General features: G+C 41.4%; 1 protein-coding gene across 7 annotated transcripts in view; it reads right to left on the reverse strand.

Annotated features, from left to right (window-relative positions):
• Positions 1-12,933, reverse strand: part of CREB5 (cAMP responsive element binding protein 5) — a 420,024-nt gene that overhangs the window by 88,385 nt on the left and 318,706 nt on the right. For all 7 annotated transcript variants that reach the window (XR_004271511.1, XM_032286910.1, XM_032286908.1 and 4 more), the window contains one exon: positions 10,157-10,267. Coding sequence is in view for 6 of the 7 variants with exons in the window: in XM_032286910.1 (XP_032142801.1) it covers positions 10,157-10,267 (111 nt within the window). In the remaining variant the exon portion in view is untranslated. The remainder of the gene's footprint in view (positions 1-10,156; positions 10,268-12,933) is intronic.

A 12,933-nucleotide genomic window follows, 5' to 3' on the forward strand; every position in this document is an offset into this window, starting at 1 on the left:
TGGGCCTGCAGCAAGGGTATTTCAGTACTAAAGTGTTAAAGCATTTGATATAAGGCCACGACACCTTCAGATGGTGCCAAACCAGGGGCCAAGAGGCCTCATGCAGGGCTTCTCTGCAGAGCTGCACTTGACTGTGGCTGACAGAGCACCCAAGTACTAATGCAGAGATTTGGGGATTTTTGTGAAGAATTCACATCTGTTCAGTGTCTCTCTCCCATCTACTTATCATAGATCCCTGAATTCTACCATTATGATTAAATGGTAGAATTAAATTATGATTTGTCTTATCTTCTCCCTAGAACTTAAAAAAAAAAGTGACCCACCCTGTGGGATGACATATTAAATCACAGTAGCACCATCTCAATTAGTTTGACAGACTTTTCTTACTTCATTCTATCAGCAAACGTTTACTGGGTACCTAGCAAGTGCCGGAGAGATGGCAAACTGGGGACATGGAGGTAAATCAAACTGGCCCCTGCTCTCAAGGAGCTTGCAGGGCAGTGGCGAGCAGGTCCATGGACAAGGACAACACAATAAAGCTCCCTGAGGAAGAGACAAACACAGTGCAAGTGGAGTCTGTCCTAGAACAAGGCCTGGCTCCTGCCCACCTGGGGAAGGCAGAAGACTTCACAGGAAAGGTGCATCTGAGCTGAGTCTTGACAAAAGCAGTGGAGTTTGCATCGGCAGACAGGGATTGTATGCAAGGCTAGGCAGGGCAGCCAGAGGCAGCAAGAAGCTCTCAGGAAAATGCCTGGCTCCCGAGAGGGGCTCCCCAAGCGAGATGATGGTGTGCAGAGATGAGTGGAGGAGAAGGGGCTGGCAGGGACGCTGGACCAAACTGAGGCTCAGATACCACGGAAACATGGGTGTGGCATGTTCCTATGCAAGGTGCCAAAAAGGAGAAGGAAGTTCCAGGAAAGGGTGCATGTGAAGCTCTTTACTAGCTCTGACATTTCACCCAGGTGTGCTCCTTACACCTCAGATCGTGGCTCGATTTTGAAATCAAGGTTACTGACTTGTCTCTCTGGTTGTACTTTGAATCTCTGGAATACAGGGCCATAGTTGCATTAAAATGTCGTCCTCCTCGAACACTTCTATTCTGGGGACTGTGTATACAGTTTTGAAATACAAATAATTGAGGCATGCCTTTATCGTCTGGGACCTAAGTATCCTGCCAACCTAACGATTCATCTAATTCATACTATGGCAATACAACAATCGTTAAGTACAATCCAGCTTCTCAAGCGATGAAAAGACAATTTTAAAATGATAGCAAAAGGGAAAACATATTCTTTGTTAGTTTAAACTTCAACATTGGATTCTTGGGTTTTAAGAGAAAAAAACCCTAAACCTTTAGGAAAACTTTGCCTCCTCTGTCTACGTGAATTCCCACCTTCCATCCCCCTCAAGGCACAAATTTCCTGACAGATCTTCTGTGCTTCCCACATAAAAAAACCCAAAGCAAGACAGAGCCATCATCCCAAAGTGCAAAGCAAACTTTCATTATTAGCTGTGCTGGCAAACATCTTGGAAGTGTAAGCTACATACATTCCAAGAAAAAGACCAAAATATATCTCTGCAAAGCAGAACTTCCCTGTAACAAGACTGTTAAATTTCCTTTTTTTTCCTGGCTTTTCTGACACAGCTGAGCTTATTTGCACAGTGTTCCAAAGCAGGCAGGGACACACGCGTGCTCACACGTCCACAAATACACAAGAAAGAGGCGCCTGTAAACTTTGTCTGAGAGAGGGTGTTCTGACCCAAACCATATGCAGTCTTTTTGCACAGATGCATCTGACTTCAGACTCAGGAACATTAAACAAACATAAAAACAAGACCCAGCAATGCGCGTGCTGGGCTGGGTGACAGAGGCAGCTAGCAAATATTGGGATTGTATTTCACCTGTTGCCGTGGTTACCAAAACAGGGTGGATACTGGCAGAAACAGAAAGAAATAAAACCAGGAAGACAATGAGTCCTAGGAGAACGTCTGAGTGTGTGTATGAGCAGCCGGTTGTGAGGGTGGAGAAGGTAGGGCTCAGGGAAAAGATTGGATGGAAAGGGGCGTTTCAAAACCCCTCTGTGCCTGTGTGAGCAGTGGGCTCAGTCACCACTCCACACCCAGCATGATTGGAGCTCTGAGAGCCCGAGTCAGATCCAAGCAGGCCCAAAGAAAACAGCGAGAAAACATAGGGATGTGGGTTGGTGGCAGGCAAAACCAAGGCAATTTGTACTAGGTGCCAAGGGAAGAACTCCTCAGCATGTATTCATACCCTGGCTGGCAAATAAGAATAGCCTAGAGGTCTCAAGTCAAGACCACCAAGTCTCTGGAAGAATCACAGTGAACTGAACCCATTCCTTTGGGCCATTTGATGGTCAGTTTCAATTCCCAGTTGACATAGAAGGGAAAAGCTGATTGGCCTTCTTCTTCCCCGTGTATTTCGCTTCAATAACCAAACTGCAGAAAATGCTTCATGAGCTATCCCCTTAGAAAGGTCACTCTCACAGCAACCAGGGAGTAACTTTCCCCATCAAACCCTGTCTGGTACATACAGAGGGAAGTTCAACACACTTGAAAACCGGGAACCTGGGTTCTAATTCTCCTTCTTCTATTCATTAGCGTTGTGACCTTAGACAAGTTTTAACTTAAGCTTCAGGGACTTTTCTTTCTCTAAAGAAAGGATTTTGCCAAAAGAATCCCTGAACTCCCTTCCTGTTTTAGAATTTGGTGATTTACAGGAAATTAATCATCTCTCAATTCTTATTTATTTTCAAGACACATCACCAAATGTATATTCTCACTTATTTGGAGTTCTGGTCATCTCATGGAATACAAACTCTTTAAGAACTTATTCTTTTCTGCAGAAATAGAAATAGATGGTTGCTAGCCCATCTCTTTATCAATGATCTCATAATCTAATCGTTTACATTTTATTTTTAAGATGACATATCTCTAAATTAAACTTTCTGCAGTTTAAACAGGCAAAGTGGCAATGGCATATAAAAGGTCATACTTTCAGCCAGCAGAAAGGAGATGGGGCTTTGTTAGCTCTCAAAGTGTTGATCTCAAAGTGCTGTTGCTTTTAGTTCTTTAATAACAATAGCTAAACTCAAATTCAACACTTGTCTCGGCCAGACAGAAATATAGAGCAGACTCCTCTCCAGTATTTAGTTGATGAGGTCAAGAGAGTTTAATAGGCAGAAGCAAAAAGGTGGCTAGCCTTGAGCTACTAATTTGAGCCTAATTTTACTTTATACCACTGAGCTTTGTTTTTATAAAGGCCCACCTTTATTCAGAATAAATTACCATGGAACACCAGGGATAGCATGATACAATAGAAACAGGACAAATATCGTAGAAGACCTGGGTTCAGGTCCTGGTTATGCCACTGCATGATCCTGGAAAAGTCACTTAACGTCTCTGTGTCTGTTAAAGGAGCAGACTAATTTTCCCTGTTGATCCTACAGGGTTGCTGTGACGCCCCAGCAATACGATGTACATGGACACGCTTTGCAATTTGTAAACTGCTCTACTAATGTAAACTCATAGAATAACAATCCTTACTGCTGGCTAAATATTACAATTAAGGGCTAGAACGAAGAGCCCAATGCTTGGGTTCACATCCCAGACCATACTTTACCGGCTGTGTGTTCTTCAAGGTACCCAACCTCTCAGTTTATTCACTTATAAAATAAGATTAAGGACAGTGTCTAGGCCAAGTGTGGTGGCTCATGCCTATAATCCTAGCACTTTGGGAGGTTGAAGTGGGAGGATTGCTTGAACCCAGGAGTTCCAAGATGAGCCTAAGCAACGTAGGGAGACTTTATCTCAAAAAAAAAAAAAAAATTATCTGGGCGTGGTGGTACACCTGAAGTCTTACCTACTAGCTGCACCACCCAGTACGTGGGAGGATTATTTGAGTCTGCAAGTTTGAGGCTGCAGTAAGCCATGGTTCCTCCATTGCACTTTAGTCTGGGTGATAGAGCAGGATGGCTCGAAAAACAAAAAATAAATAAAAAAGAAGAGTATCTACCTCATCAAATTGTTCTAAGGATTGAAAATATATTGCAAGATGCTTAACATAGCTCCTACCACATACATAAGTGTTTGAGGCAGGCTGGCAGTAACTGCCTTCTACCAGGGTGTTTTAAGAAGGCAAAACACTTGTAAAGTGAGACACAGCATACATACGAGTGAGAGTGTATATTGTTGCTGCTGTTGTCATGGAATCTTATGTAACTCCCATTCATCTGCATGGTGGACAGTGGTTTTCATAGCAGTAAGGGAGGAGGATTCTGAAAAACATGGTCATCTCACTCAGTCCATCCTCATCATGTTTTGATCACAGGCTACAGGGGCACGTTTCTGCTGCTATGATTCAAAAGTTAATGAGAGCTTCTTTAAAGTCAATAGCACTTCCTTCCTGGTCACAAAGCTTCTGAGAAGCAGATAGCCTATTCATTCGTTGCTTTTTATTTCTGGACTTTTTGGAAGTGAAGCTGGAGATGATTAAAGCAAATAGCAAATCGAAGAACTGCATTTTTCAGGAGTGCCAGAGAGATGTTACCTGGAGACAGTCTTTTCATGTGTATAAACTTTCCAGGCAACTCCATATGGAGCCAGGCTCCCCTGTGATTTATCTGTTGGACAGTGGGTGGCCAAGGGGCACTGTAGGCAAACAGTTATCCAGCTCGATAATTAGGGAGGGGAAAGGCAAACACAAACACACCCAGGTTGACATTCAAAACAAAGTGGATATGCAACAACGGATTGCTCACCATACCTCCCTAGTTCTTGTCTGCCAGGCTGTGCGGAGGAAACCACGGGCCAACAGAAGCGCCGTTAGTCACGTATCTGTGCAGCTGACAGAAAAAGCACAATTCTGGGTAGAAATGTAAAGGCCCAAGTTCAGGGCTCAGCTTTGTGTTTGAAAGATGGCTTGATCTCCCTAAATCTTCAGTGGGCTCCAGGGTCCTCACTTGTGAAAAGAGGAAATTGGAGAAGGTTCTAACTGCTCTCCATTTCTAAGAAGCCTCGTCTTTCTCATCCTTTTAGCTTCTTTCATTGGTTCATTAATACATATACTTATGTACTACATTCAATAACCCGCAAACCTAACTATAGATGAGGTACTGACAATAAATGATCAAAATACCGTGTGACCAGGCCAATACAATGGAAGAAATGGCATTTAGTATTGATCGCTCTCTATTCCAAGGAGGGCAATGCCATTCCAACTTCTGTTTTCAAAGGAACAGACATACTTCTTTTCTCTCCAGGAAACAAATATGACAGATTTACGTATTTTTTCAAAGAAATCAAATGAAGTCAGCTACTCTTGATATGCTGATTACTTAGCTTAGAATTCATCTGGATTTATCCCACTTCCTCCCACCTTCATCACCATTGCTAGGGCTGGTTCCTTCCCATTATTTTACTTCAACTCAACTCAACTCAACTCAATTAAATTCATTTCTCATTCATAGGGCGTTTCTCAGTACAAGGATCTAGCACAATGCAAAGATTATCTTCAAGGGGCATTCAATCAATCAAGTGAGAGAGACATACATGTAACATAAGAGTCAAGACAAAAATATGTTTGGATAAAGATCAGTGAAGCTGCACCAGTAAGTGAGGCTACAGAGCCCTGTTTAAACCAAGGGGGAAGGCTATGAACCACTCTACATCTTTTCCAGGTTATCTGGAGATCTGAACTATCCTCGCCATCCTTGTCTCCCATTTTTACGTAAATATAAATTAACGCAAGAGAATCTGATTTAATCTGCTGGTTACTGACATCTGGTAGCCATATGATATTTTTATCCAAAGGATCAATGTTGTGATCAAAAAGTTTTGTATTTGGAGTCTGAAACTTTAGTCTTTGCTAAGTGAAGTGTCACTTGGCCAGTTTTATTAACCTTTCGTAGCCTCAGTTGCCTCAGCTGTAAAGTGGGGACAATAGGCCAGGCATGGCAGCGCACACCTATAATCCCAACACTTTGAGAGACTGGGGCAGGAGGATCTCCTGAGGCCAGGAATTTGAGACTAGTCTGCCCACACAGTGAGAGCCTATCTCAACAACAACAAAAAATAGCTAGGCGCACACTTGCAGTCCTAGATATTCAGGAGGCTGAGGTGGAAGGATTGCTTGAGCCTAGGAATTTGAGGTTACAGTGAGCCATAATCATGCCACTGCAGTCCAGCCAGGGTGACAGAGTGAGATCCTGTATCAAACAAACAAACAAACACGGGCAATATCTCTGTTGTGGGGCTGTACCGAGGACAAAATCAGGTCACAGCTGTACATATCTTTTTCCTACTGTCATTCCTAGTATCAACACTCCCTAGCTTTCACTAACTCTGTCTAAAGTTAAGGTGAAATCTGGGCAGAGTGGCCAGAGCCCTCCTTCATTTTAATCAGTCCTATACGGTAGTAGCCACCTCATAATGAGACACAAGACAGGTGTATGGACAAGTCTCCACCCCCCCAACCCCCACTGCTTATTTAGCTTCCAAATCATTACTGGTTTCTTTAAAATAAAAACAAAGGGGCCGGGTGCAGTGGCTCACGCCTGTAATCCCAGCACTTTGGGAGGCCAAGGCAGGTGGGTCACGAGGTCAAGAGATCGAGACCTTCCTGGTCAACATGGTGAAACCCCGTCTCTACTAAAAATACAAAAAATCAGCTGGGCATGGTGGCGCATGCCTGTAATCCCAGCTACTCAGGAGGCTGAGGCGGGAGAATTGCCTGAACCCAGGAGGCGGAGGTTGCGGTGAGCCGAGATCGCGCCATTTGCACTCCAGCCTGGGTAACAAGAGCGAAACTCCGTCTCAAAAAAATAATGATAAAATAAATAAATAAATAAATAAATAAATAAAATAAAAACAAAAACCTCTTTCAAAGCTAGATAGAATTGGTGTAATTCCCATAAATAGAAATGAACACAAATCTACATCACTCTGAGAACGTCATAACCACATCGCTACAGAATCATCTGCATTCTGCGGAGACTGGAAATGTGTCCCAGTATGGTTTGCATTTTCCCTACCCCCTCCTTTCCTCTTTTCCCCTTTGAATGTTAAAAATGTCCACCAGGTATCTACCCACTGAATTTCTTTCTAGTAGACTCCGCTTTCATCTAAAATATACATTGTTCCCAGGAATCTGGAAGGAAGAGCCTATAATTTTGAGAGGTTAGAAAGACAGAAGGCTCTCAGAGCTCTGAGTCTGCACTGACCCCCAAACGAAATCCAATACGTGCATTGTGAAGCCATGTCTGTTGACTTAATTCTTCAGAAAATGAATCCATAAAATGAAATTATAATTAGCCAGAATTATGATAAGAACAGCTTGGACAGATGTGGCTACAGTACACTGATACTAACATACATTAAATCAAAAGGTTTGCACATGTGCTTCTTCATCTAGGGTCCTAGATTAATGCACTGGAAAGCCTGTTAAGTGTATTCTGTTTGCTTGCTCTCACAGTAGAAATTACTAATTTGGGGTCAATAAAACAGATGCATTCTAATGGGCAATCACTAGTCAGAAAAATTCTAACAAAGTTGTGCAGTTAAAGCAATCCTGTGTTAAACTTTTGTCCACTTCCAAGACCTCCAAGTTTCACTGAGATTCGGGATAATGGCTTTTGTCTGGGACCAATAGGGAGCTTGAAATGGACACTCTGACACCACTGTCCCCAGGAGAATACGTCTGCAGTGTTTTGGTGTGGGCAACACCTCCCTTGCAGCTCTCTGGTTACTTGTGAGCTCTGAGAACACACCCTGCAGAGTGCATTCATCACAATAGTCCATGTGTGACCTTTGGAAAAGTCCTTGAAAACAGTGAAACAAGAGTCTTCGCTGAAATCTGGAATCCATTCCAGTCTTACACAGGAAGAAAATTAGGCATAGAACAACAAAGCCCATAGTTCAGAGAAACCTGGGGAGGCTCTGGCTGACATTAAAATCATGCAAGTTTTTTTTTCCCCTTCACTACTTTGTATTTCATAAAAGCTTTTCATCTGAGCAGCCCCAAGCTGATAGAAAATACTGTATGGCTAGTATATGGCAATAACTGATTTCTCCAGTGAAAATGCAAGCATGATGAGAACAGAGATACTGAGTGACATATTCAAATTCACTTAACACTTTCCCAATGCTATTCTTTCAAACATGAGCAGCCCATGCTACCATTTTTCCCTTTGGATTAATGTATTGGCAATAACAGGGGTAGAAGTGGGAGTTTGCGGCAGAGAATAGCTATACTCCCTAAGCCCTAACCCTATGATAGAGTTCATTAGCTCAGATGCTGTGGACCTGGAAACAGTCATTTTCTTAGAACATGAATCAGCCTCATGGTGTGCTTACTCAGTAAATTTAACCCAACAAACATTTGTAGGGTAAAACTGTTTTTATAAGTGCAGACCAGTTCCCTTTGTTTCCAGCTGACATTATTCACTATTCATTTGCCAAATCATACAATTTATTTCATACAAATAAGTATAAACCTATACTACCTTTGGAAGCATTTTCCTTCTTTGTCAGCAAGAAGAGAAGAAGGACATTTTTGAGTCAAGTGGTGGCATAAGGTCCAATGAAAATCAATTAAGAGAGAAATTCAGTTTGGAATTGTGTTTTAGAATCTACTTAACATTTATCTGGAAGGTTCCTCAAAAGGGTACAGACCCTGAAGCAGATAAGAAGATTCCGAGGTGAACCATCTGAGGGAGCGACATCTCAGACACAGACCCTAAGCACTTATTCATATACATGAAGAACTTATATATATTTTTCTTAAGTACCTTCACAGTTCATTTTTTTTTTTTTTTTTTTTTTTTTTAAAGCTACATGGCATTACTTTGGTCTCCAAAACAGATGCCAGTTTGAACTTTATTTTGCCAGTAAGTATTTGGTTTGGCTCAGCAGGGCTCAAGTTGAAAAAATATTTGCCGATTCCAAAAAGATTTAACGAGCTTTGCTGCAGATACTGGTGCCATTTGGCACATCACAGGGACTGTGGCACAGCAAAGAGAGCTCTCTTGACCACAGATTTTATTTGCCCAAGGTAGCCAACACTGGGAGCTTAGTTGATTCCTTGGGTCAAGATGCTGCAAGTCAAATGCATGAAGTTTCCAAGAGAAAGTGACTAAAGCCGGCATGAGAAAACTCTTGCTGACACTGAAAAGGAAGTCACTGGGTCTGACTCCACCCTGCACAGGAATTAATGGCTAACTTTCAGAACTGTCAACAACATCCTCACACCAACCATCAGATAACACTCTCTAATGCTGCCAGTCAGGAGACCAGATTAACCTCCAACTTCTAGCAAAAGCTGTCCTTATCCCGTATCCGATGCTACAACGTTCGCTGCAGTGTATTTTGCAGTCATTTGGTATCTTATTAATTGCAGTATGAAAATTAAACCATATGTAAACTAAATGACCTATTTCAAGTGACTCCATTAAATATAATCACCAAGCTTACTTTATATAGCAAAGACACACATGTATTGCATTGCTTTTGCTAACATTTGGTAGAATATAGGCATATAACTCTATCTGTGACTGGAAAGACCGGCCTTACTACAAACATATGCCGTATGTTAAAAATCACTGAAGATTTTCACCTGAAATCATACATTTCAGTAAGGGTTACAAGAAAATACGGCTCTCATCCTTTCAAATAGATGTCACATCTGACAACGTAACAGAAAACACAAAGCATTTTTATACCAGTGTGTGCTTAAGCATCAAACTTCTGTCTTAATGAATACGGGGACAGGAAGAGTGGCATTGAAACTGTAACTACTTTGAAGAATGAACAGTTTTGTATTACTTTTATTATTTCACATGTTGAGCAAATATATACATACTTAGGCATATCCTACCCCAAGTTGTATGGATCTACCAAAACTCCTAAATGTCCCTTTCATTAACATCGCATGCCAATCCAATGCTTGTTACATGATTATCTACACCAAGGCTCTGCAACAAACATTCTCAAAAAGAGAGGCAGTCTCTGCACTGCCTTTCATTCACCAAAACAAAGACGGAGCTCTCTACCTAGCTTAACTAAGATTTTGGAATCAAAGTCACAGAAAATGTCAAAGAAAAAGTCACAAAATAATGAAAGGGCAATTAGAACTGCTACTTACCATTTTGGCTTCTGAATGCATTGGCTGGACTTGGGGAGAAGCACAGGGGTTGCTGAGATTTGGACCTTGCATCCCCATGATGCTGGAGTTCACTGACATTTGTCTCTCCATCTAAGAGAAAGGAAAGAAAAGACTTAAAAGTCTGCAAAAGGCAGTCTAGGTCATTAGACTAAGCTGCACTTTTCTGTCCAATGGATCACTTAGCATGTCTTTGAAGAAATCCTGAAAAGGACTATGGTTTGGTGTGTGGTAAGCAATGTACACTTGAGCCTTGAACCCAAGCACATCAAAGAATCATCCAAAGCTGTGCTTCTATACAGGGTGCCCCAGGCCAAAGAGAACTACATTGTCATGGCAGATCGCCTTCAAATAAAATTGCCAAATATTTCCGCTTTTTTAAAATACTCCAACTACCACCAATCATGCTTATTTTTTATGGCTGTAAAGAATGACATATACATAGAATAACTATATGAAAATTAAATCATCTATTGATTTTTATAGTAAGTAATAAACTTACTTATTATGAAAGGATGCATAATACACCAAATGGTTAACTTGGGATATCTATGGTTTTTCTTCTAAATTGTATACAGTAAACATATATCTTTTGGGAAATCAAAAGAATTAGTTTTAAAGCAACTCTCTCAGAGGTGGTGGGCCTTCCTGTCACTCTAGTTCACAAAGCAAATCACAGTGATCCAGCCAGGGGTTTGAGCTGCGGTGCAGAGCATCTCCTCTTCCCTGTCACCCAATGCAGCTGCAGTTTCAGGCCTGGCTTCATGGCAGGGCTGAGTCTTTGGGGAGGTGAAGAAGGCAGCCGGGGGTTTTGTATTTCACATGAATGGCCACTCTCACATTGTCTTCCTGCTGGCCTGCCATTGTGTCTAAAATGAACATCGTTCAAATACCTGAATTGAGTCCTGGCTTTTAATCTCCAGGGTGTTCCTATTAAGAAGTAAATACAGCAAAATGTCTACTTCCATCCAGGAAGGGTGTGTTTGATTAATAATATTTTCCATTCGGTGGAAAATTAACACTTTTAAAAGAATAAGAATAAATCAAGTACACTTAATACTAAAATCACACAGAAAAGAATTAGGCTTTCCTCAGGGGAACAAGAATAGATTCTTCAATGCAAACGTGTTTCCATTTGCCAACGGATGGAAATGAAAACAGTAATTGGAAATTTTAAGAAACCAGGTTTCTGCTCAAAATTAGCCTAGGTAGTCTTGGAAAATATGGAGTTGCTTACTACTGGAGGTGTTCAAAGAGTAGAGGAGAGAAATCTCATGAAGAAGGTGAAAAGGATCGTTGAACTAAATGACCCTTAAAGGTCTCTTCCCTTGTTGCGATTCTATGACTGCATTTCTGTTGTGTCTGCCCCGGAGGCAGGGGTATAATTATGATATAAATCTGTGGGTTAGGAGAGGTGCTAGCTAAAAGCTTTCTCTCAACTGACTGGTGGCTACTCCCTGTGACAGTTAACAGCTATCAGCCTTACCTTAGCCTGAGTGAACTGATAGTCATCTGGCAGTGTGCAGATGTGGGAAAGAAAACTTTAGTAGACTGAAGTTATACTTTAGTATAACTTTCTGAGGCCTTACCAATTGGGTAAAATAAAATGCTCACTCTCATGCACCCCCCTAAATATCTGAACGGCTACTCTAATTTCTTAAAATTATTTTCATTTTGGTAAAATACAAATAACGTAAAATTACCATTTTAAACTTTTAAAAGTATCATTAAGTACATTAAGTTCAGGGCCATCAAGCGCATTCATGTATTGTAACTATAAATCATGAAGAATTCAAGAGTTTCATTGCTCTAAAAAAATTCATGTTACTTTTATCTCCGCTTCCAGAGGCTGGTGGACAGGAGAAATGGAATCGTATTTCATCCCTTATTCCTGCTGATGATCCTCTCAGAGAGGGAAATAAAATTCCAAAATAACTTCTGCCTCCAGTGTGGCAAAGAAGGATCTTTCAGAAGTACAGATGACTGTCCAGAACCTTCCAAGCACTAACAGTATAAAGAGGTAAGAGTAGCCTGCTCACAGCTTCTGGAATTGAAGTCAACAATGCTTCCCACTTTTGGGAAAAGTTATAGTCTCTACCTACCCTGCGATTCACAAAATGCCAGTTTTAAACAGGCTGATTTATCTATTTTAAAAATTGCATTTCCAACTTAATGACTGTTGTCTCACAGACAGTGAGCCGAGATTGTACCACTGCACTCCAGCCTGGGTGACAGAGCAAGACTCTGTCTCAAAAAAAAAAAAAAAGATAAACTTAGAAGAGAGATACCCAGTATTCCAGAAGAAACCTTTCTCTCCTTCCATGGATTTCTTTCCTGTACCTCTTCTTCATCCTCCCTGGCACTCCCTAGAGTGTCAGCAAGAGCCTCTTCAAAACAACTATTTGGTGCTTCGGACTAAGAAGGCTCTGTCTGCACCACTAGCTTGACTTTAATGAGTTGTTTAGAATAAAGAGGCCAGAAGATGGCAGTGGCTTTGCTGAATACTGGGCAACATTTAGCACTGCAGGTAAAATACCCACGTAAAGGATTTCACCCTTTGCACACACTGGAATACAGGAGCTGGCATGTCTGTAGTTACGTGAGGTTTTGTAATTATGAATGTGTGTTCACGTTTCCAAATTATTAAAGCATTTGAATTTCAACATAAGAAATCACAACCTGGCGAACTCCTTGAAGGTAATACCTGCTTGTTCCTCATCCTGTCTGTCCCCAGCACCCAGCACAGTGCTTGCTCCTCA

The sequence above is a fragment of the Sapajus apella genome, unplaced genomic scaffold, assembly GCF_009761245.1.
Source record: "Sapajus apella isolate SASKATOON/1434 unplaced genomic scaffold, GSC_monkey_1.0 scaffold19, whole genome shotgun sequence".
Taxonomy (NCBI): Eukaryota; Metazoa; Chordata; class Mammalia; order Primates; family Cebidae; genus Sapajus; species Sapajus apella.